The sequence below is a fragment of the Salvia miltiorrhiza genome, chromosome 7, assembly GCF_028751815.1.
Source record: "Salvia miltiorrhiza cultivar Shanhuang (shh) chromosome 7, IMPLAD_Smil_shh, whole genome shotgun sequence".
NCBI lineage: Eukaryota > Viridiplantae > Streptophyta > Magnoliopsida > Lamiales > Lamiaceae > Salvia > Salvia miltiorrhiza.
Window position 1 is genome coordinate 53336491 of NC_080393.1, and position 26776 is coordinate 53363266.

General features: G+C 38.6%; 1 protein-coding gene and 1 pseudogene across 1 annotated transcript; one reads left to right on the plus strand and one right to left on the minus strand.

The window, feature by feature from the left end:
* Nucleotides 1–13258: 13258 nt before the first annotated feature.
* Nucleotides 13259–15572, minus strand: LOC130994396 (pentatricopeptide repeat-containing protein At3g22470, mitochondrial-like; annotated as a pseudogene).
* Nucleotides 15573–15687: 115 nt separating this feature from the next.
* LOC130994397 (putative late blight resistance protein homolog R1B-17) lies at nucleotides 15688–17964 on the plus strand. The gene has a single exon (XM_057919439.1). It carries the CDS (start codon nucleotides 15688–15690, stop codon nucleotides 17962–17964), a length of 2277 nt encoding a protein of 758 aa, XP_057775422.1.
* The last annotated feature ends 8812 nt before the right edge of the window (nucleotides 17965–26776 follow it).

Genomic DNA, 26776 nt, shown 5'->3' on the forward strand with positions numbered 1-26776 from the left:
GCCCATAGTGAATGTCATTACCTGTACACTTAAAACACTAATCTACAACTCCTTAATTCCCGTGCCGATAAGAAACGTGTCATCTTACTTGGGACGGAGGGAGTATTATATAGATATCGATAAGATTAAGAGAAAAAGTTAACAAAAATTTAATTTAATTAGATTTTAAAAAAGAGTTAATATATGAGAATACCCACTTTTTTTTAGTAAAATTAAAATTTACCCACTCAAATAAAAACTTAAAAAAATACCCACTTTTTTGTAAAAAATTACCCACTTTTGTGTTAAATGACAAAACTACCCTTAAGATTAAAATAAAATAAAATCAAAAAAATAAAATTCACTACTCCTGCCCTGCCCACCCCACCCCCCTACCCAGCCCCAAGCCAAAAAAAAATTTACTCCCCCTGCCCTGTTCTACCCCCCAAACCCCCGACCCCACCCTCCCCCCTCCAAAAAAATTATTTATTTATTTATTTATTTAGAATTTAGAATATATGTTCTACGGTGGAGAATTTTCTATTATCTACCTGTGTTCCCATGATTAAGCGAGAATATCAGAAAGTTAAAGAGAATTCGATAGTGGAAAATAGAGAGAGCGTGTCTATATTATTGTAGAGATGTGCTATTTATAGACATTACAAGAATGGTACTATAGTAATTTTACGCTAATACACGTGTTCCATGCGCTAACTAACTGGGCCCGGGAAAAATGACTAGAAAAGGAGAGGTCAGATTCTATGTCGAGGTATTGTCTCTAATAGCCGTCTGTGGCCTCGCTTTTCTGCTCTGTCTCAGAGCCGCTCCTCTGGTAGTTGTTTCTCTAGTCTGATTCGGGTCTTCTCCTTCTGGTTTGGACTTCTTTGGTCTTGTACGCTCTGGTCTAGTATGAGGCTAGGCGTCTTCTAGCATCATGGATCTCTTATAACATATGTTCAATAGGATAAGCCACGTGGCATGATCCTAAAAGGGGACATATTTCACTCCTCATCAATAAATATCTCTGCAAGTTGGATATATGCTTCTTATTAGTAATATATATATATAGGGGAGGGCTAAAATAAAAACACTTCTTAAAATATAAAATATAAACAATTTTCAGCCCTTAGATCATCAAGATCTACTGTTGGGAACCTTGTGGAATATCCTAACCCTTGTTTTGATGATACCAAAATTCATAGGACTTAACTGTAATAGACTAGAATCGTTTTGAACTCAAGTGTTAGAGTTCGTTTCTAGTTTAGCTTGCGGTGTCGAAGACTGAAGACTGAAGACTGAAGAACGAAGACTGAAGACTGCAGATACCAACTGAAGTATCAGTTGAAGAATCAGTTGAAGACTGATTATTTAATGCGCGCAAAGGACTGATACTAAAGTCAAGTATCAGTTGAACATTCCTCCTAGGACTGATCTTCCAACGTTCAGAGGAAGCCACGTACGCACAAGTACAGCCGCATTAAATGCAGAGATCTCAGGATATCTTTATCTCTGCAGAGGTCATTCCTATCTGGTGGTTACTTTTCAGAGACGTCACATCTTTTGTCCATCAAAGAGAGCCGTTTCCACACAGACAAGGAACCTCGAAGATTGAAGCCTCAGCCCAAATTCGAATTGCTCTCCAACGGAAGAAATCTTGAAGACGATCTACGCCAACGGATCTATTCAAGAGTTCTCCTACAAATAGCGCTCGAGGATCACTTCAACCTTTACCGATTCAACGACATATGCTGAAGCTCTGCCAAAATCGCTACTCAGCCTAAAGCTTAACCTCCCCAAAGCTTGAATCGAAGAAGAGAATTCCAAAGCCAAAATCAGTCACTGCTGATTACATACATTCTCTTAGACCCTAGGCATATATCTGTTTACCAAGAAGCCAAAGGTCAAACTTGCTTCAAAGAACTTGTTCTTTGTAAGTATAGTTGGCACTCGTTCAAACCTCCCCCCCCCCATAAGAGTGTTTGAGTGGTTCGGAGTTCAGGAAGGTACTCTGAACTCTGAGTGAGAAGTCTGAGCACGTGTTGTGCTTAGCAGAGAAATCCGACGCGAGTGAAGCGTGGGTACCGAAGAAGGGTTTTCTTCAGTGGAGTGGTTGTGTGCACCAGGCAAGCACACGGTACGGTTTGCAGTGCACCAGTGAAGCACTTGCGGAGTGGATTGTTGGTCTGATCAACCAACCGTGGATGTAGGAAAGAGTTTTTCCGAACCACGTAAAAGTCTCTGTGTTGTTTACAGCTTTCAGTTTTACATTCTTACTTGTGCTATTTCAATTGATAAAACTGAACACTGACTAACAGCAAAGAGAAACCTTAACCAACAACTTGCTCCACCGAGGCTATTACGAAACTAAGTTTAATTTCCGCTGCGTATGATATCGATCTGACTGAACTATCCTCTGATAGTCAGGAAGAGTGATATCATCTCTGTTTTAGCAAACACGACTGAAGCCCTTACTTGCATTAGTTAAGTTCCAGCAACTTAATTGATAACTCATTACTGAAGAGCTTTCAGTATCAGTCGTCAACCCTGTTGGTCAAAACTGATTTCAGTAAAACAAGAGTCTTTGTTTGCATGCAAAGTTTCGTTTTGATCTCTGATTGAGATCCCTCTGATTGAGGTCAGTAGATTGTGTAAAAATAGCCTATAGGTGTATTCCCCCCCCCCATACACCTATTCGAGACCCTAAGGACCTAACATCTACGGTTGATTTGTAACCTTGTTGGATGAATTCGTTGTCTTGGGTTCGAATCCCAAAGGTAGAAAAATATTATTTTTCACAATTCGTAACCATGTTTGATGAATTCGTAACCCTATTGGATAAAATTCGTACATTAAAAAACGTTTATATTTATATTTTAAGAAGTATTTTTACCGTAGCCCTCCCCTATATATATATATATATATATATATATATATATATATATATATACATACATATAAAGTGAGATGCTCGTACAAACACTGCATCAATCGTACAAGGGTCATCGATGCAGTCACCAAATCTATTCCAATCTGTTCACAAGGTCGACCCGGCCAACCCAGATATAAGTATAACAATCCAAATTGTCAATTGCTGTTTGCTTGATTTGAGTTATGAATAAATACAAGGAAATTAGCCAAGTATAACTTGAGGCAATTCAGCAGCCCTTTGAAAGAGCAGAAGAATTAATATTTTGAATTTATGAAAGGTTAGAGTAGTTAACTATTCAATAGATGAGCCATGCTGGAGTAATTTGGAAATTTGCCTATTTCAAAGTTTCAAGCTAGCAAAACACTAAAATCCATGTTGACAAATGGATTCAGTCTATATTGGCTATCATTTAATTTGAAATGGGTTCACGTCCTCTACCATCGTAACAATTTACAGGCTGGTAAGCGATGGGTTTCTTACGGCCTATTGGCTATACCAGCTCAGCAGCCCGATATTCCTAGAAGTTCACCTATGTGGAATAGTTACAATCAAATCAACTCTCCAATTAGAAAATTCTAATTGTAGAGTGGGGGGCTAACTGTAGTGGGAAAAATTCGTCAACTTAGCTCAAGCCCAATTAACATTCCAAGCTGGACTAATGAGCTGAACAAACCCGGTCAGTCTAACCTGACAAACTTCGAGCCAACTTGGATCGTTAACAAGGTTGGCCCAATTACTTAAGAAAACTTGTCGTCTAGCCCGATAAGTCAAGTTATACTTATCATAGGATCAACCTGGACCGACCCAGGTTGACTATCCACTTTACGTCCAAGTTGTCTAAACAGTCGGGCTGAATAATTCGCACTCGACCTAAGCCTACCAAGCTAGTTTGCTAATTTGGCACGATCATAAAAAGCCCAACTAGTCAAACGGACCGGTCCATCTAGCCCGAAAGACTATAGATCGACTTGAATCCACAACCAAGCTGAATATATCGCATGCGGCACAAGGGTTTTTGTCAACCTGGATTGACGAAATTATAAGACCCAGTTGTCAAAATCCTAAAAAAGGTCTCCCAGCCGTCAAACCCTAAAAAGACGTCTCCCACCAAGCTGATGTAGTTAGAGGGTAATCTTCATGATCCCATCCAAATCGCAACAACCTGAGAGTTGAGGGTTTTGACGAGGCCAGGCTATAGAAACCCTAGCGGCTGGATGTCTCTTATATAAACATCCGGACTAGATCATAAAGGACATACGAAAAATCCTACTTGCTCTCTACTCCTTGAATTCTCTCTATTCCGCCGCCACGCTAATTGTTCTTCCAAGCCTGAAATAGCCAACTTGGCCTATCTTCGCTTCCCATATTCCATTATCATAATCCACTGTCACCGTTTCCACCCTCCGACGCCGCCTACAGCCTGGAATAACCACGCATTCCAGCCTGTCTTTCTCTCTTATTTTATCCTGTTCTTTAATTCACTTCGCTATTCCATTACTGACTTGAGCGTCGGAGGCTCTACGATCGACACCACCTCCCGGTGCTCAACCTAGGACTCTTACGTGTTCTTATGTTGACAGGTTGCTAGTGCCCGATCGATCCGGACGTGCAGACGTCATCCTCAATTGTAGATTTTAGCCTCTACAGTTATTATTCTTATTGTTGTTGTTGTTGTTGTCGTCGTCAAATAGCTAGTGAAAGGTTAGTAAAAGTAATCACAATACATAACACTACCCTTTTAGTCTTTTACACCACTTTTACACCACCTTTTTCAGCTTTCTTAATCTCCGTGCCGAACCCCAACTGAGAGTTTATTTCATGGACGGATGGAGTATATTGTACAAAACATAGTCAAATGAAAGATATGGCAAAAAATCCAATAGCAAGAAAATTGGAGAGAGAAAGTGAACAAAACGATGGAGAGAGAAAGTTGAGAATAATGTAAATTAATGGGTGAAGGTGGGCAAATGGGATCCTCTGTCCCACTTTTTAGTGTGTACCACCGTGTAGCACTCTTAATTTATCTATTTTATAATTGTTTTTTATAAAAATACAAAATATTATTATATTATGAACTCTAATTAATATTTATCACTAAAAATTGAAATTTTAAAAAATTATATACCCCAACTTTGAATTAATGAACCCAAATAATCAATTATTCATTCAAATAAATATAAAAAAAATAATTATAAACCCTAATTGGATGAGTGAACCGTTGTTAATTATCTTTTTATAATATTAAAGCATAATAAATTAAAATTGAAGAAAATATAATTAAAAATTAAAATAAATTAAGAGTGGTACCCGGTGGTACACACAAAATAGTGGGGCAGAAGATCCCATCTGGAAGGCGATTTAGTGGGTACTGTGAGAGCTGCCAATGCATTATCTTTAAACTGTCGTTAGATATTAAGAAGATTCTGTTAGAAGAATGACGGTACATTGGATGCTGTGTTAAACTGATTCTTTATATAATATATAGATGATGGCTATTCGTCACGCATATAGGTGTCGTTGGTATTCTTAAAGAATGATTCACATGCACCCTATTCATTCTGCAAAAGTTTGGCGGCAAAAAGTTAAAAAACTCCATTCATTCTTGCTTAAAAACAAGCCAGCAAATTAAACAAATTTATTTACCTTGATGTAACATATTTTGAAGGAAGCACATATAATAACATTTTTATGATTCAGTTACGCGTCGTGGCCATCTCTTCTCATTTCGGTATGATCTTCCATAACACTTTTCTTTATTGCGTCATAGTTTTCCCTCATCTTCTACTACCTTTATTTCCTCCCAACAAACCCATTTATTTTCTCAAAACAAATAACGAGTTCTTATATATTTGGCAAATATTATTCCTAGCAACTTCCTTTTTACTTTCTTTTTTCCCCTACAGAACGTCTCACATGTGGGAATTCTGGGAAATTAAATTAATAATTAGTACGTATTTGTATTTGTGCAATGTAAAAAATATATATAAACTCAATAATCATACTAAAAATTAGTATATAATTTTATTATAAATATTTTAAAAATTTTCATAATCACTTACTTTAAATACATAAAAGAATATTGAGTATATAGTAAGTTAATTTCTTCCAATTATTGGAACAACAGTAATTTAAAACTACAAGCGCGTGATTAAAAATATTTAGACATGCTCCTAAAAAAAAAAAATTAGACATTCATGTATATATTAATTAAGCAGCAATGATAGCATTAATTGAACCGGAATCCAATTAGCAAAATCAAACAAATTTAAAAATTCAGCAATTATTAGATAGTAGTATATTTTAAAATAAGATAAAAGGCATGCACTAGGTGCATGTGTGAGTAGCGTATGCATGAGTGTGTTTTCTGTTATTTTAGCCTCGCTGGCATCATGCGTCTTGTGTGTGTGTTAGCAGCACCTTTTGTGTGCACAACAACTTAATGAAATTATTTCTCCTTCTTCGTCATTCTGTTTCATCTTCATCGCTTCTCCATTTCTATTAGTGCAAAATCAAAATTTGTTATTATGCTCATATCACATAAAAACCGATACAAATTAGTACATTAATTAGATCAACACAAGGTGTAACAAGCTACACGGGGTAACCGCCCTAACCCCCCCTCTATATATATAACATGCTATTTAACCAACACCCTCAAATCCTTATCTCACACACTAATTAAAACACAAAACACTAAACTTCATTCCTCCCAATGCATATATAAGAGCACCTCCTCCTCCGGCCTCGGGCTCCCGGCGGCCTCGACCTCACCACAAAATTCATCACCCACATAGCTGGCGGCGCCCCTACCAAACGCAGCACCAAGATAACCGCTGTGGCCGGCGTAGGCAACGTCAGTGACTCGGCATGGCCATCGCCTAGACCATCCTCACCCAAGACGAGCTCACCCAGCTTCAACGCCAACGAAGAGAGAAGCTCCGCGGCGAGATGCTCGACCTCCAGCACGCTGCCACTTTCCTCCCCGGACCAAGATTAGCTCCTCCGACCTCTGTATCGTCACAGCTGGGGTGCGGCGATATTCAGACAGGTTGTGCCGCCGTTGGTGGAGTTGTCGCCAGATTGCATAATCTTGGTGATTTAGAATCCGGTCGATGTGCTGACCCACGTGGCGTGGAGGCTGTCCGGGTTCCTGCCTATCCGGGTCATCGGGTCGGGCACGAACTTGGATTCATCGAGGTCTCCGTTCTTGATTGCTTATCAGCTTGACGTTAATGCGCAGGATGTACAGGTACCTTATATTCTTGAATTTCTATGTTTTAGGCTATTAATTTTGCAGGTAGGTTTTCTTCAATTTTCTACGTAACGGATCATAGGCTATTTGTTGAGCATGTCGCATGTAGTTGACAAAATTAATAGTGTATGATATCTTAAACACAGAAATTCAAGAATACAAGGTACCTACACTGCACATCCTGCACATTGACGTCAAGGTGATCAGCAATCAAGAACCGAAACCTCGACTAATCCAAGTGTTCGTGCCCGACCCGATGACCCGGTTTGACGGAACCCGGACAGCCTCCACGCCACGTAGGTCAGCACATCGACCGGATTCTAAACCACCAAGATTATGCAATCTGGCGACAACTCTGCCAACGGCGGCACAACTGTATCGCCACGCTGCCGCGGTGACGATACAGAGGTCGGAGGCGCTGATCTTGGTCCGGGGGAGGAAAGGGGCGTGCTGAAGGTCGAGCATCTCGCCGTGGAGCTTCTCTTCGTTGGCATTGAAGAGGGTGAGCTCATGGCCATGCCGACGTTGCCTACGCCCACCACGGTTATCTTAGTGCTGCGTTTGGTAGGGGCGCCGCCAGCGATGTGGGTGAAGAATTTTTTGGTGAGGTCGAGGCTGCCGGGACCGAAGGAGGAGTTGCTCTTATATATGTATTGCGAGGAATGAAGTTTTGTGTTTTTAATTAGTGTGTGAGAGAAGGATTTGAGGGTTTTAATTAGCATGTTATGTATATATATATAGGATTGGAACAAATTAACTCAGTATACTCGATCAATATTCTTATATGAGATAATTTTGGAAGATGTTGGCGTCGTTAGTTGGAATCTTTCATTTGCTTAGATCGGCGAATAGGGCCGGGCCGTCCATGTTGATCAATCCGTGTGTTGGACGGATTCTTTTAATTTCCTTCTTGGCTACAAGAAATTGTAAGAGATGATGCTTTACATTAATACAATCTTTCTTCAATTCCCTTAAAAAAAATAAGAAGAAGAAGAACAATCTTTCTTCAATTCCCTTAAAAAAAATAAGAAGAAGAAGAAGAAGGTACGTGCGCATGCAGTATAAATAACCCAACTTGTCCTCACTACCTCCGCAAATACTTTGTTATTAAACGCATCGGAGCATACTTTTGTATATACTAGCAGAGTTTACGTGCGTTGCACGTATTACCTATTATTTAACACAATTTCTTTATTCAAAATAATAATATATTTAAAGTTAAAAATAATAAAATATTATTAATTGTTGATTATTAACTTTAATAAATGTTTGCAAGCAGTATAAAGATATAAATAAAAAATAAAACAAAATCTTATATGTGTGTACAATTTTGACCATCAAAATTGTATTGTAGTTATAATGATAATATATTATAATATAATTGATATGATTAAGTAAGATTAGAGGAAGAGAAGGCACATATTATATTGTGATTAGTGTGGGATTCTTCTATAATAATAATAATAATAATAATAATAATAATAATAATAATAATAATAATAATAATAACTTTAATCATAATTACATTATTTCCCTTAAAATAAAATAAAAAATAGGGACATAATAGGCAAATCAAATTTTGTATAACAAGGTTCTTTTAAAATAGGTATAGATAGATTAATTTATTAGATATAACTGTTGATAAGGCTGACCCAAACCAGCTTAAATTTAAAATAACAAATTCTTAAATCATCTCATTTCTGATTTCTCTCCCTCAATTCTCTTCCCTTCCTCTTCTCCCTTTCCTCTCTCGCTCCCTCTCTCTGAGACAACAGCTGCCGCCCTCTCCCTCGAGCAGCATGGGTCGCCCACTCCGCCACGGTGGTTCGCAGCTGCTGCTGTGGCGGTGGCTCCGAAATGATCGGAGATGATATTTTCCGATGGCTTGGAGCTGGAATTAAAGAAAGCTTGAAATTAGCAGGACTATAACAAAACTCTCGCAGAAGAAACAAACTTGTCTTTATCTGCTAAGCTTATGCATAGGTCTCTGAGAAGATCATGAATGCAGACAGATCTAATCTTTCCATCCTTATGATACTTACAAACTAAAACGCGGTTCCTGTCAACGAGATCCTTTAAGTAATCCTCTTCCAAGATCCTTTAAATAAACAATAGTTGAATAATATTTGTAAAATGATGGTTACATATAAGATTATGAAAAATTAAGTTGGCGTAGAGGAACTTATTTTTCTTATAAATTGTTTATAAGCTTATTTTACCTAATAATTTGAAGGAGCTGCACATGCGATTTGTCTCTCTAGATCTGTTGCTTCTTTGCTACCTCCATCAATATTGCTGCTGGTTATGAAGGGATTCAATCTGTTTCATACTTCCCAAACAAGAGGCAGTTAAAAACAATTGACAAGTGAAAAACAATTAATATTTCAACATCATGCGTATATATATATTACACAACACACAGATAGAGCTCAGCAGTAACATCTCTCTCTCTCCCCCCCCCCATTAACATTCCTTCCATCACTTGTTCCTATTCATACTGTTTCTAGCAGCAGTTCTTGTTCAAGGTGATGCTTTTTCTATGTTTCTTTTTTTTCCCCAAGAAAACTAATTGCTTATTATTTTCGACGCTCAGTTTTCAATGATGAAAACGAACCTCAGATTTTGATACCACAGGAGGTATTGGGTCTCGAGTTCAAATCTCACTCAAAGATCATCACACATCGACCTACAAGGTCAGACAAAACAGAGATCTTGATTTCAATCAAGAATTCATATACATAATGATTACATTGTGAAACCAAATTAAATGTTTATTTTAGGAGGGGGACATTGGATCATAGCTCCAATTTGCACTACAATGAATGCAGAAGTTGCAAGTCAAGGTGCATACAGATTATTGTATGTGTTGGAATTGTGTTAAAAATGAAAGTGGGGATTTTTGTCCCACATTGGTTGAGCTATCAAAGTAGGTGGAGACCCTTAGGCTATTTAAGGAGTTCCAAGGTCTTTGATACAATTACACCAATCACTACCTTTAGTCTTGTGATTACTTCTAGTTTGAAATTCCTTGCTCTTTGTTTTAGAGGGGTGAGAGGTTTTCAAAGGCTTGTAAGAGTGTAGTGGTTGTGAGTCGACAGGGTGTGAGAAATACTGTGTGATTGTAGAAATTTATCATATAGTAATTTTTCAGTGGGTCGTGGTTTTTTCTCCGGATTTGGAGTTTCCACGTTAAATTCTTGTGTTGTTAAATTGTGTCTAGTTTTTATTCTTATTTCTTGCTTCTACCAAGTTTGGATGGGGAACTGATTTCCCAACAATTGGTATCAGAGCCTGGCTGAGGTCTCTTGATATTCCAAGTATGCTCTGTGGTAGCAGCATTGTCTGATCTTCCACATCAGAAAGGATTTCTTGAGAAAGATCCGGGCGGGGTGTCTCTTGCGAGACGGCTGTTCATTTTGGTGGAGAAGCGGTACGTCAAGTCAACTTCAAGTCCAAATGAAGTTCGACGTGGAGAAATTCGATGGAATAATAAATTTTGGCTTGTGGCAAGTGCAAGTCAAGGATGTGCTGATACAATCTGGGTTACACAAGGCCCTGAAAGGAAGTCCGGGTGCAGTCAAAAAGCCCGGTGCAGATGATGACGCAAACAACAAGTCCGGTATGAGTGATGAAGATTGGGAGGATCTGGATCTGAAGGCGGCAAGAACAATTCGTCTCTGCTTGGCCAAGAATGTACTTGCAAATGTACATGGGATTTCGAGTGCGAAGGAGCTTTGGGAATAGCTGGAAGCTCTGTACCAAGCAAAAGGCATCTCGAATCGGTTGTATTTGAAGGAACAATTTCATACCTTACGGATGGATGAAGGTGTGAAGATTTCAGATCACTTGAGTATTCTCAATGGCATTATCTCTGAACTGGAGAGTATTGGAGCGAAAATTGAAGATGAGGATAAGGCGTTGAGACTCATCTTGTCTCTTCCACGTTCCTATGAACACATGAAGCCAATATTAGTTTATGGGAAGGAAACTCTGGTCTTTGCTGAAGTCACGGGCAAACTTCTTTTGGAAGAAAGAAGGCTGATGAGTGAAGGACGTCCTTCATCGGAAAATTCAGCAATGGTGGCCTTTAGCAGAGGGAGGAAGAAAGACTCCAAGGGCGTTGTTTGTTGGAGGTGCGGAAAACCCGGCCATACGAAGCGAAACTGTCCAGGTGGAGCTCGTCAAGGTGGAGCGGGTTCGGCAGAAAGCTCCGAACAAGCAGCTAACATCGTGTTTGATGATGTCCTTTGAGGACATGAATATCCTTATGGCATGTCCAATGGCCATGATAGAGGATGTGACGATGTTAGTTGGACCACATGTGCATGGTTTTTTGGCATGGATGCAGGTGTGTGGTGAAAAGTATGTCGATGGCTGATGACTTCTAGGAGGGCCAAAAGCTAGAAGGTTGCACCAAAATTTCAGCAAGGTTTTTTCGACATGTGCCGAAGTAAAATTCTTAGAATGGTTTATTCTAAGTGTTCTACTCATTTGGTGGAGTAGGTTTATTCACTTTTGAGGATGATGGTTCTTTGTGATAAGAATCATAATTGTCGGTGAAGACAATGGCGTTTTTTCTTTCATTTTTAACAAGGTGGAGATTGTTGGAATTGTGTTAAAAATGAAAGTGGGGATTTTTGTCCCACATTGGTTGAGCTATCAAAGTAGGTGGAGACCCTTAGGCTATTTAAGGAGTTCCAAGGTCTTTGATACAATTACACCAATCACTACCTTTAGTCTTGTGATTACTTCTAGTTTGAAATTCCTTGCTCTTTGTTTTAGAGGGGTGAGAGGTTTTCAAAGGCTTGTAAGAGTGTAGTGGTTGTGAGTCGACAGGGTGTGAGAAATACTGTGTGATTGTAGAAATTTATCATATAGTAATTTTTCAGTGGGTCGTGGTTTTTTCTCCGGATTTGGAGTTTCCACGTTAAATTCTTGTGTTGTTAAATTGTGTCTAGTTTTTATTCTTATTTCTTGCTTCTACCAAGTTTGGATGGGGAACTGATTTCCCAACAGTATGTGTGTGTCAAACACTACACTATTTTGGCAGGATATTGATGGCCGTAAAAAACCGTCGGTAAAACAAATCACCGACGGACTTATGTCGGACTTTACCCAACACTAACATACTAAATTAATCACGGATGGATTTTTACTGCACCGACGGCCTCGTCGATGGATATTCCATCGTTTTATCTATTGACGTCACCGGAGTAGGCCGACGATTTTACCGATGGATTAGCCCAGATTAGGTCCAAAATGTAATGGCAAAGCCCGACCCAAAAATTAGGCCGGGTCGTCGGCCAGAGCTGTTTGACACCTCAAGCTGAAACTACTATACTTTCACCAAGTAATTCCAAGGAAAAACTCATTCCCACGTAGATTGAAAAATATATGATGAGTGGAAGCAAAAGAACACAGCCACTGATATACAAAATAAATTAGAGAAGACTCCACCAGCAAAACGAACATAATAGATACCAAGTTAAATGTGGTGGATGAAGGAGGAAATCAACTGTAACTTATCCAACTAAGAGCTCCCAAAACTTAATCACCTAAAATCAACAACATGAAAATGTGCAGAAACTATGAACTGTAACTTCTGCATCTTATCTTGAGAACTTATCAGCTCATAATTTCTTACAACGCATTATTGCAGAAACTCATGATTTCTTAAAACAATCACACTAGTCACATTTTGCAGGTCGATGTTATGAGTAATGAACACTAATAAAAATACAAACTTTACAGCATTGGAACCAATTGCATCCAAAAGTTAAAAAACACAGATTTTAGCTGAATAATTAACAACAAGAGAGATAAAACTTACAATAATTAAAACGGTGAAATCAATAGGATTCACAAGTTAACAATGGTAAATCCAAATACAGCGAAGATGTGCTTACAAGATTCACATATTCACTCTGTATTAAAACATAGAAATTAAATAAACAACATCACAACTACACAAGCATTTTAAATCATCATAACATAAAGATTAAATAATATGACCAAATAAGCAACTTTACTTCCCCCTTCATCTCTATTAAAATAATTCTTGACCTTCAAGCACAACATAAAACCTAACAAAATAGAAGTCATTTTGGTACGAGTTACTTAAACTTATCTAATAGAACACTATCTCTACCTTCCCTTTTCACATGTTCAATCAACCTCGAATATGCAGTTTTGTCAAGTGTGAATCCCTTTGAATCCATCTCTTCAAACAGTGGCATTAATTGCATCGTGCATCTTGTTCATTTTGAGAAGACCTCGAACAAAAACATTGTATGTCACACTATCAGGCAAGCAACCATTGTTTACCATTTGCGTCATCAAATCCTTAGCCTCATCTATCTGCTCTTCCTCACAAAGTGCACCGATAAGGATTGTATATGTTATGACGTCAGGCTGCAAACCTTTGGATGGAAGCTCATGGAACAGATCCTTAGCCTCCTCTAGCTGCCCTTCTTTGCAAAGTGCACCAATGAGAATATTATATGTTATGACGTCAGGATGAAAACCTTTCGATGGGAGCTCATGGAACAGAACCTTAGCCTCCTCTATCTGCCCTTCTTTGCAAAGTGCACCGACAAGGATTGGATACATTATGGTGTCGTGCTGCATACCTTTGGATGGAAGCTCATCGAACAAATCTTTTGCTTCTCTGACTTTATTACTAATGCACAATCCTTCAATGAGAACATTGTATGTTACTATGTCGGGAATAATGTCTTCATCTTTCATGGTATGCAACACCGAAAATGCTTCAGCAATACGATGAGCTCTGCACAAACCACCCAACAAGATATTGTAAGTCTTTATCCGGAGACACTTGTAGAGCTTCCATCTCTTTGAACAGCTTCGAGCCGTCTTCATATTTGCCATCACGAAATAATGCATGTAGCATTATGTTATAAGAAAACAAGTAGCACTCTAATCTTTTGGCGGGAATTATGGTAAAAAGACGTGAAACTTCATCAACTCGTCCCTTTTTGCAATACCCATTCATCAAGCTATTGTAGCTTATGATATTGGGCTTGATTCCAGAATTCACCGCCAATTGGAAAATGTTTCTAGCTTCATCCATTTCTCCTTGTAAGCAATACCCATTAATCAATGCATTGTATGTGACAATGTTGGGTTGAAAATCTATCTCCTTCATAGAGACCAACATATCCATCTATGCACCAAGCATCCACAAAGATATTACACATCACCACATCTGGGCAGATCTTGTCAGCTATCATCTTCCTTAAAATGTTTTCGGCTTCGTCCATTCTTCTCCTATTGCGTAACCCCTCAATTTTCGAATTATATGTCACAATATTGGGTGAAATCCCCTTATCACCCAAGGTGGAGAAGAGTTGGAGAGCATGGTCCACCTTTCCATCCTTGCATAGACCATCAATGACTTTCAAATAAAAGCATAAGAGGAAACAATAGGTCAACTAAATTAGTGTTTGTGTGGGTAAGTTAATGTCTAAAATTTGAGGTTTTGGATTTTTTAAATTTTTTATTTTATTTATGTAATTTATATATATAAAAGAATAGGTAAACTAATTCTAGAGAATAGGACTTTATTAAACAAAAATAAAGATAAATTCCTTGCACTTGGATTGGTGGACGGATTTTGTATTATTTTTCAAGTTTAAATATATTCTTTGGTGATAAATTAGTCAAACTATCTAAATTCAAAATAATATATACTTGAGGTACGAAGGTAGTATTAAAAAAAAGTGATTAGGGACTAATAGGAATAAAATAATACTAATATATGAGATTTATTTTAAACAATGATCCACGATAAGTATGATTTTTTTTTTACATTTTTATTCGTCTGTAATAAGTGCTGTATTTTTATTTTAGAATATACTCCCTCCGTCCGCGATATCATTTCCACATTGTGGACGGCGCGGGTTTTAAGAAAAGTGATGGATAGTAGTGGATATGTAGTGAGTGGAGTTTGGGTCCCACAATTGTTGTGAGTGAAAGTTTGTGGACCCTACTTCTATAAATGGAAGTGGAAACGATATCACGGACGGACCGAAATGGCAAATGTGGAAACGATATTGCGGACGGAGGGAGTATACTTTTATATTTTTATTATTATTTACATATAATATTTATAAAAAATTAATTCTAAAAATTTATTTATTAATTACCTATAAATTAATTTTGGTACATCCCTTCAAATTTTGCATCGGTGGAGAAAAAAAAAGTAAAGGAGAGGGAAAAGAATATGCTATTTGAAAGCATAATGGTTCCACCGCTTATTGCGCAGAAACGACTTTTGACAGAAGACTTCTTTTAAAAAAGTAAAGTATTGTGTTTTGTCTTTGAAGGCTGAAACGCTGTCGTGTAAGCACAGCAGCCTCCGCTGTGATTTTCATCTTCTTCTCTGCGTCGCATCTCTTCCACACACTTGCTCTCTTTCAAAAAGATTATACTAACAAACTCTTGCTCTCTCGACCAAACACTCTTTAGTTTGGAGCAATCTGCAGTTTAATCCAAGGATTAATTTGTGATGGCAGCCTATGCAGCTCTCGCTTCTCTCTTGAACACAATTGAGCAGATGATGACACATCCTCGCCTTTCCACTTCTTTCGACAACAATCAGATCCATTCCCTCGAGGAGAAGACTGCTTTGTTGCTCGATTTCATTGAGAACTTTAATTATGCTGGACTTAGCGAAGAAGCACAACATCTCGAAAGCCTAATTGCATCTGCAGCTCATACGGCTGAAGATATGATTGAATCTCACATCGCCAATCAAATCCTTCCTCTTTCGGCTGATGACACGGAATCAACTTTCAGTTTCTGGCTTTATCTACAGGAAAAGAGGGCAATTGAAGGGGGAAATGCAACTGCAGTTGGAGATGTGGATCAATTTCATGGTGAATCAAACCAAGCAATTGAGGAGCATGTGGCTGGAGATGGATGCTTGGACTATCTGCGGCAGATAATTGAAGAGATGGATGCTATCATCGAAAAGGCCAATGAGTTGAAGGACAAACAGAGATTCAGAGAGGAGCATTCAACACCTCCTCTTACTCTTAGTCTTACTCAGACCAGAGAAGAAACTGCTATGGTGGGATTTCGTGATGAGTTGATTCAGCTTCTTGACGAGCTCACCGGTCATCGTTCCAATCTGCATCTCATCTCAATCGTGGGTATGGGCGGCATGGGTAAGACTACTCTTGCCAAAAATATTTATGCTAATCAACTCATCATCGAACACTTTGATATTCGTGCTTGGGCCACCGTATCACAGCAATACAATGCTAAACAAATTCTTGAACAACTTCTTTCTGGCCAAGGAAAATCCTCCGATAAAAGTGTAGATGAATTAGGAGAACAACTGCATAAAACTTTATCTGGTAGGAGATATTTGATCATATTAGACGACATATGGAGTGTCGAAGCTTGGGATGAAGTAAGGTGTTTCTTTCCTAATAATGGAAGTGGAAGCCGGATTCTTCTAACTACTAGGTTGTCAGATGTGGCTAACAATTGTGGATCTTCTTACCTTCCGAAGAGTCTTCTAAATGAGAATGAAAGTTGGGAATTATTCTGTAAGAAGGCATTCCAAAATGAAGATTGCCCTACTGAACTTGAGGATGTTGGAAGAAAGATTGTTAAATTATGCAAAGGATTAGCATTGTCCATTGTTGTGATCGGGGGGAGACTTTTAAAGTCTTCCAGGACCGTAGGATATTGGAAGAGTGTTGCCAGAGACATAGAATCAAGTCCCAATTCAAAAGAGAAGCAAGAAAGCTTAGATGTATTGTTTTCAAGTTATAACCACTTGCCTCCTCATCTAAAGCCTTGCTTTCTTCATATTGGACTTCTTAAGAGTATTAATTATGCAAACCTCCATATCTTGAGTATCATCCAAATTTGGGTTGCCGAGGGATTTTTGAAATCAAATGGAGACCAAGTTTTAGAAGAGATTGCAGAGGATTACTTAAAGGAACTTATTGACAGGAATCTGATATTAGTTGAGAAACGAAGTAAAAATGGGAAGATGAAATGTTGTGATATTCATGATCTATTAAGAGACCTATGCTTAAAAGTAGGTGAGCAACAAGGGTTTTTTCATGTGATCACTCAAGGCCCTGTACTAGGCACAGAACGTCGCATCATATATAAGAAAGCTTCCCGAGGGAGAGAAACCGATAGACTTCCACTTGCACGCAGTATCATGGAATGTGAATTACACAAGGAGACTTGTAAATATAGATTGTTGAGAATTTTGGATGTAAACAATCACAGTTCACTTGAAGTACCATTAGGGAGTGTTAACTTGCGCCACCTTGCATTGTGGGGATCTGGTTACGGGGGTGTGTTGGAGCTTCCTAGTTCACTATCCTTGGTATGGAATCTGCATGCTTTAATCATTCAGCTGTATACATTGACAGTTGTTGCACCAATTGAAATTTGGAAGATGCGACAACTTAGGCATATCCAGTGTTATGAAATTTATCTTCCTCATCCCGACAGACAAGATGACTTGTTAATCTTGGAAAATTTTCATACGCTTGGGAAAGCAGTGAATTTGAGGTTGAGTGAGGATGTGTGCAAGATCATTCCCAACATCAAAATATTGCATTTAGATTACGATCATGAGCTTGAAGGATACGATGCTAGTTTGAGGGAGTGTTTCCACAATCTTGGTCAGTTGCATAAACTTGAATCACTCAAATTGTATTGCAACATTTTGTGGGAGATGGATTATAGGATGAATGAGATATTCGCATTTCCCAATTCCCTGAACAAGTTGAGCTTGAGTTATTTCTGTTGAAAATAACCATTTGCATAAGTCAAAGATTATTATTCAAAGATCATGAATAATAATTCAACGATAAAATCTTTAGCTTTTGATTTTAAGAGATTATATTTGATTTTAAGAGATTGTAGTTTGACATTTGATTCACCCTTACACTATAAAAGGGTGCATTGTAATCTAAAGAATATATCAGAGACATTATCAATTCTCTCTACATTTTCTATCATGTTGTTCTTTCTCAACCTAGCTTCTCTCGATTACCATATTTAAGATGGTATCAGAGCAGGTTAACCACCAAAAGAACCCTACAAATTTACTACACACCAAACCAACGCAAAAAAAAAAAAAAAAATTCTGCAATCTAGAGAGAGAGAGGAGCAGGTGAAGGGTTGGGAGAGAAGGTGAACAGTAAAGTTACTGTTCAAGGCGACTTGGCAGTTACTGTTCGAGGTGACGTGGCAGTATGTTCAAAGTGACGCGGCAGTACTGTTCAAACTGACTTGGCAGTACTGTTCAAGGTAACGTGGCAGTTACTGTTCAAGTTACTGTTCAAATTACTGTTCAAGTTACTGTTCACCACTTTATATTTTTTCCTCCCCTACAAATTTGCTCAACATCAAACCAAACCATGTCAGAACAAGAAACTTCAGACACAGAAAAAACTAGCCACACCCCACCAAATTTCCCGATGGAATTTGCTGCACAATTTGCAGAATTCCTCAAACAAAGCCTCAGAATTCCAGATTCATCGGCCCATAAACCACCAAACCACGACCAACTTGAATCTTTTGGAGAGATTTCCATCAAGGCGAAACTCAATGGGGAGAATTACCCATTATGGGTTAACCTCATGAAACGGGCAATTGCGGGAAAAGGTTTGACATCTCACATTAATGGAGTTTCAAAACCACCCGCAATTGACGATCCCAGCTACACGAGATGGGAGCAACGGGATAACTGCGTTTTCAATTGGGTGATCAACAATATCGAAACCGGACTTGTGAATGAGGTATCACAGTACGCAACCGCCTCTGATCTATGGGAAGGATTGGCGATCACTTATGGAAGTGGATCTGATCCATTCCAAATCTATGATCTGCACCGACAAGCCATGACAATCAAACAAGAATCTATGACACTAGAAGGGTTGTGGATCAAAATGCAGGACTTATGGATCTCGATTGATACCAGAGATCCGAGTCCGACAGACATAGAGGGATATCAGAAGAGGGAGGAGCGCCATCGCCTCTATCAATTTCTAAGTGCATTGGATGACAAATATGCTAATATCAAGAGGGAGATTATGGACAAGGATCCATTACCAACTGTTCGAAGAGCCTACGGACTGGTACGAAGGCAGGCCACAAACGAGGATATCCTCAAATCCTCTGAATCGCCGACCGTAGGAATCGGGTCCGGACTCGCCGCGGTCAACCACAGCCGACCACCACCGCTCTCCAATCGACCACAGCAAGGAAATCAAACCTGGAACAACAGGAAAGGGGAAATCGACAAGAGCAAACTCGTTTGCACACACTGTGGAGGTAAAAAACATACCGAGGAGGGATGTTTCTTACTCATCGGATTTCCCGAATGGTGGGACGAAATGAAGAAATCAAGAGCTGCGTCCAAAAATCGGAATCAACCGTGGAGTCCGAATGGACAAGCGACGGTGGCGATCAGCGGCACAAGACCGACGTCAATCGTGTCTGCTGCAACGACTGGCGGGGCGTGGTCAGGCGGTGATACACGAGCCGCCAACGCCGGAACTCCGACAGGCAACGTCGGACCACCACCGCCACAGACGCGCATTAACGAGGAGAGAGGAGGTGCCCTGGCGGCTAGGGTTCACGAAGGGAAAGGTAATGAGGGGTTATACCTTTTAAACCCCTCACTCATTCACAGCTCTTATTTTGTTCAGGCCTTAGCATTATCTTCCTCTAATTCTGGAACACCAGATAAAGACTACCATTGGATTTTTGATTGTGGAGCCACAGATACTATGTCCTTTGATGCCTTGGATTTTATGGAAATTTTTCCTACCCAGAAAAAATATGTTAAAACTGCTAGTGGAAATTTAGCATATGTAGAAGGAGCTGGAACTATTAAATTATCCTCTGAATTATGTCTTCCAAACTGCTTATATATCCCGTCTTTATCCCACAAATTGGTGTCTGTTAGCCACGTAATGAGAGAATTACACTGTAACTTACTAATGCAGCCTGGCTTCTGCATTTTACAGGATACGAGGACGGGGAAGATAGTTGGGCGTGGCACTGAATATCGAGGACTCTACTATGTGGATAGGATGGCTCAACAGGGTGCTGCGATGCTAACTCAAGGACTGGCAGAGGAACAGACTTGGCTTTGGCATAGGCGGTTAGGACATCCATCCATAGGATATTTACGGTTAATTTATCCAAACCTTATTACTTCACACCCTTTGAACTGTGAGACATGTTTTCTGGCTAAGAGCCATCGTCACTCTTTTAAACTTAATAATACTCGTGTGAAGTCAGTTTTCTCTTTACTTCACTCTGATGTTTGGGGTCCAGCTCCGGTTACTAGTGATAATGGGTTTAGATATTTTTTGCTATTTGTTGACGATTGTTCTAGAATGACGTGGGTATATTTCTTAAAATCCAAAAGTGAAGTTTTTGAAAAGTTCACCCACTTCTATAATCTAGTACAAACACAATACAAGAAAAATATTCAAATCCTTAGATCTGATAATGGGGGGGAGTATGTAAATTCCAAGATGCAAAACTTCTTCACTGAAAAAGGCCTTGTCCACCAAACAACATGTCCTTACACACCTGAACAGAATGGGGTAGCTGAACGGAAAAATAGGATCATTTTAGAGATGACTAGAGCCCTTATCATCGACTCCCAAGTCCCTAAATCTTACTGGCCCGAAGCCGTAGCTACCTCTGTTTACCTCTTGAATCGACTGCCAACTCATATCCTAAACTTTAAACCACCCCTTGAGTTCCTAGCTACTCACTCTGAAATACCCTCATCCCTCACACTGGAACCCAGAATTTTTGGATGCACCGTTTATGTTCATATCCCTAAACAAAATCGTACAAAGTTCTCACCAAATGCTGTTAAGTGTGTTTTCCTGGGGTATGGCAAAAATCAGAAGGGGTATAGATGTTATGATCCTGTAGCTAATCACCTATACACTACCTTAAACTGTGACTTCGTTGAAACAGAATATTTTTTCCACCAACATGGGAGTCAGGGGGAGAAAAAGGAGATTGTCGACTCCCTAAGTTGGCTCCATACGCCATCCACTGTCCAAACAACCCTTCATTCCCTACCTTCTCATCCGTCTCAAACTAGCTCAGTGTCATTGCCAGGTTCTGTGCCAGACGTTGGTCCAATAGAGAAGGTTAGCACACCCGCCGAGACATCTACAACACAGGTTCAGTTCGAGATGTCCAGCGAGTCGACCCAACTATCAACCCCATCTTCAAATCCTGAGGTAAGTAATCTCAATAGTTCTCAAGTTAATACTAACATTGAGGAACAGAGGGATGAAGACACTGACACAGAAACTGAAAGGGATACGGATGAAGATGATGAACGTACTGAGTTAGCAGGTGCCACAGATCAGTACACATTGCCTCCCCGAAGTACAAGGGGAAAACCACCAAAGCGATACCCTCCAGACTGGCAGGGATGGAAGACTAGGTACTCGATTGCCAACCTTGCCCAAGGACAACTCACAGAGATGGCACGGGCCTTTGAAGCAGCTCTTTATGAAGAGGAGGATGTACCCCAGACAGTAGAAGAGGCAAGGAGACATAAACATTGGAGGGATGCCATGAAGAAGGAAATGGATGCACTAATTAAGAATGGGACATGGGAAAGATGTGTGCTGCCAGAAGGAAAGAGGCCAGTGGGATGCAGATGGGTTTTTTCAATCAAAAGGCGAGCAGATGGTTCAATCGAGAGGTACAAAGCTAGGTTGGTTGCAAAAGGATACACTCAAACCTACGGGATAGACTATGAAGAAACATTCTCACCAGTGGCCAAGATGAACACAGTAAGAACACTTCTCTCAGTAGCAGCATGCAAGGATTGGCCTTTGCATCAGTTGGATGTAACTAATGCCTTCCTACATGGAGAATTGGATGACAATGCAGAGATATATATGGAAGTTCCCCCAGGTTATTCCGAAGAGTTCGATGCAGGTCAAGTGTGCAGGCTAAAGAAGACACTCTATGGATTGAAGCAATCGCCCAGAGTATGGTTCGGGAGATTCTGTTTAGCTATGGCAAAAAATGGCTATAAACAGAGTAACTCTGATCATACATTATTCGTGAAACGAAGAGAAGGAAAGGTAACATGTTTAATCATTTATGTTGATGACATGATTATCACAGGAGACGATGTTGAAGAGATAGTAAACCTGAAGAAAAACTTGTTCCTGGAATTTGAAATGAAAGACCTTGGATCTCTGAAGTACTTCCTTGGAATTGAGATTTTAAGGTCGAAAAAGGGAATCTTCCTGAGACAAAGAAAGTATGTCCTTGACTTACTTGCAGAAACTGGGCTACTCGAGTGTAAACCTGCAGAAACACCAATTGTGATAAATCATGGATTAACAATTGTTGAGGGAGCTGACTTAACAGATCAAGGAAAATACCAGCGCCTTGTTGGGAAACTCATCTATCTCTCCCATACACGGCCCGACATCACATATGCAGTTGGAATAGTAAGTCAGTTTATGCACAAACCCCAGAAGGAGCATATGGAGGCAGCTTTGAGAATTGTCCGGTATCTGAAAGGAACCACTGATTATGGGATTTTGCTTGAAAAAAAGGAAGATTTGGAAGTTGACGGGTTTACAGACGCAGATTGGGCCAGTAACCCAAATGATAGGAAATCTACCGCCGGATATTTTACCTTCGTTGGAGGAAATTTGGTCACATGGAGAAGCAAAAAACATAAAGTAGTGGCCCTATCAAGTGCAGAGGCAGAATTCAGAGGAGTAAAAAGTGGGATAACTGAAATCCTGTGGCTTCGGAGATTGCTCACAGAGATTGGCTTTCCTCCAAGAAGGGGAAGTCGGCTCTTCTGTGACAATAAAGCTGCGATTAGTATATCTGAAAATCCCGTACAACACGACAGGACCAAACACGTGGAGATCGATCGGCATTTCATCAAAGAGAAGCTCGATAGTGGGATCATTGAACTTCCTTTCATACGATCGGATGAACAGTTGGCTGACATATTGACTAAGGCTGTAAACACAAAAGTCTTCAGAGAAGTTCTGGACAAGTTAAGTATTGGAAATGCCATTACTTAACTTGAGGGGGAGTGTTGAAAATAACCATTTGCATAAGTCAAAGATTATTATTCAAAGATCATGAATAATAATTCAACGATAAAATCTTTAGCTTTTGATTTTAAGAGATTGTAGTTTGACATTTGATTCACCCTTACACTATAAAAGGGTGCATTGTAATCTAAAGAATATATCAGAGACATTATCAATTCTCTCTACATTTTCTATCATGTTGTTCTTTCTCAACCTAGCTTCTCTCGATTACCATATTTAAGAATTTCAGTTTTGAATGGGAAGATATGACAATGATTGGTTGTTTGCCCCTACTAGAAGTTCTCGAGGTACGATGTAACTATATCAGCAAAGAGAGCATGTGGAGTCCTGTTAATGGGCAATTTCAACGCCTCAAGTTCTTGAAATTGTATTCCTGTGGGCTGGGATGTTGGAATGCAGATCGTTGTCATTTCCCAATTCTGGAGAAGCTTCTTCTTTGTTATCTAGATCAGTTGGAAGAGATCCCATGGGGTATCGGTGAGATACCAACGCTCAAACTGATTCATGTTAATAATTGTAGTAACTCTGCCGCGATTTCAGCTATCAAAATAAAACAAGAGCAGCTCGAGTGTCAGGACAATGATGACCTTCAAATCCAAGTTGATGTGGCTGGACATGATGAAGTGCAGAGCTTTATGGCAATGGTGGAAACAAAGGGCCTCACACTTGATAATGTTCAACTCAATAAATTAATTTATTAGGCATTTCGTTTTCTTGGTTTGAATAAATTTCCACGATGATTAACTTTTATTTTTGGTTTCATATTTTGTGCTTGCATTGTTACGCACTTGCAAATTTGCAATACATATTTATATGGTTTGAACGCATCTTCATTTTGGGCTGAATGATATAAAATGAAATGGGCTGGCATTTTTAAAAAAAAAATCTGGATTACGTTTTTTTATAAACTTGGGCCTTGCTTTTATAAATAGTGGGCTGTGTTTTTATAGAAAATGGACCTGTTATTAATTTATTAATTGGGCCAAGGATTTAAGATTTGTTTGTTCTATGATTATATCGTCTAGATTAATTTACTTTATATTTAAGGTTGATTAATTATTTTTAGAAAATGATTGTATAATATTATCTTCGTCCCAGTTTTTAGTATCCATTTGAGAATCACACGCGTTTTAATAAAATGATTGGGTATGTTGTGAGTGGGAATAAGGATCTCATATTTTATGCGAGTGTTAAAATAATTAAAGTGAAGCAATATTCCATCTACTTTTACCAAAAATAAAAATGGATACACAAACGTGGGACGACCAAAAAAAAAGATGGATACTAAAAGTTAGGACTGAGGGAGTAATATTATTATTATTGTATGATTAAGCAATTATTATGTATATATATTAAGTAATTTCTTATTATATGATTAAGCATAAAATGAATTTGCATTATACATTTTGCAAATATAAGCACTTATGATTTAAGTTTATTTTCATAAATTCAATTGTCAAGATAAGTCGAACAAGGATATTGTTGGTGTCATCCGCCGAAAATTTTAATTTTCAATAGTTATACATTAAATTTTGGAAACCCGGCGTGATGAATCAGGAATGTTTAGCACATCTTCTAAGACGTAAGGTTACACTCATGAGAGACCTATTAAAAATAGAATTTCTTATAGGCTTTGTAAATCAAGGGGATCTATGATTATGATCTTTAGGCTTTGCCTAACCAAGTGAGCTTACTATCAAAATGTATGCTTGAGTTATTAAGCTCTAAATGTTTCATGAAATACAAAACTGTTTATCCAATAAAATATTTGTGCGCTCTATTCTATTTAAGGCTTGTAACAATCCTTTCAAGATTCTCTTATGACCTAACACGTTGTTTGAGAATTGTGTACACCTACTAGCTGACTCGGTGGCTTGATCTTCATAGGGCACTAATCATGTATGAGGCGTTATAAGGGTGTCTGTCGGGATGTGTTCCGGAGCATGTGAGGCCTGCCTAGGTAGCTTTCCAAGGTCAATTTGTACTTGTCTGAGTTACGTCTTCAGTTCAAGTAAATGGAAAAAAGCGATCTGACGATGGCTAAAAGGTATGGATCATAGCGAGTAACAGAATTGAGTGTGACAATAGCGCCAATAAAATGAAATGATTTTGCATGCTTAGAAATAATTTTATTTAAAACCTTTTAAGTCATCTTTTAAATGATTTGATAAACTGTTTTAATAAAAATATGAAATATTTCAGAAAATGCATACTCACTGAGTACATTAGTACTTATAAGCCCAAATATTTTCAAATATTTTTTCAAGTTGACTGGTTGGTTCTGACGGGGCAGAGCTGAGGTTAGGGTTCAACTTCCTATTTAGAATTTGATGTAGAAATAGCTCATGTTTTGTCTTTCATTTTCCTAAAGCTTAAGACTTCTATGTTATACTCTAAACGTTTTCTTGTCGAGCTGCAACTCGAAACTTCTAGTATCACATCAATGAATGTAGATTATCATAAGTAAGAAACAAAACTTGTGATTCTAAGTTTAGCTATAGATTGACTAGCATCATTCGATGTCTTTTTTTCTTTCTTTCTTTCTTTATTTCTTTTTTGATAAATTACATAAGTAAATAAAAAAATTTAAAGACTGCACGACGGAGGACTCGAACCCAAGGCCTCAGGTCTTGGGCATTAACCTCCTAGCACTAGGCTAACACACACACACCCTCTGTCTTGTAAAAATAGTCATAATTTTTCTTTTTAAAGTGCGTATAAAAAATAGTCTCATTCTATATATAGACATACCCGACAATACATTACCATTCATAAATTAGCAATTAACTTATTTATCTATTCTACCACATAGTGAGACTATTTATCTATGTATAATACAATTATTTATCACTATTAATACTATATGAGACCTTTTCTCATATACTTAACTTTTTTTTGTTTTTACTCCTCGCCGGCGTTAAGAGTGGCGACGCCAACGCGAACATCGAAACTTTAAGAGGCTGGAAGAAAGAGTTCTTGTGACCTTGATTAACAATTACTAAAAGTAAATAACACTAATTATGTGGGTAACACATTGTTTCTCTTAATTTTTGCCTACTAAATACCCGTGTTGAAAAGTTTTGAACCATGATTAACGGGACGAAGGGAGTATATGAAAAATGGTCTCTTTTATAAACATGAGCTTTCTATGCCCTATTATTTAAATACGACAGTAAAATAATCTAGTCACCCACCGGTCACATGCACTATTGACTGATAGGTGTCAAATCGTTGACTGATAGCTGTCAAATCGGTGAAATGTATAAGACTTTCACAAAAAACCAAACAAATCCATCAACATCAAATGGTAAAATAGGTTCTTCACTTAATTTAGACATAAAATACTTAAATTTATAAAATAAAGCATTTTTAACATACAACTTAATGAATAGGGCATTTTTGTCTATTAACACTTTTTTTAGTTTTTCACATATATATTGTCGGGGCTTCGATGTAGGGCATTTTTGTCTATTAACA

Excerpts from the sequence above, each read along its gene's own strand:
- LOC130994397 (XM_057919439.1), top strand. The coding sequence starts at position 15,688 with ATGGCAGCCTATGCAGCTCTCGCTTCTCTCTTGAACACAATTGAGCAG.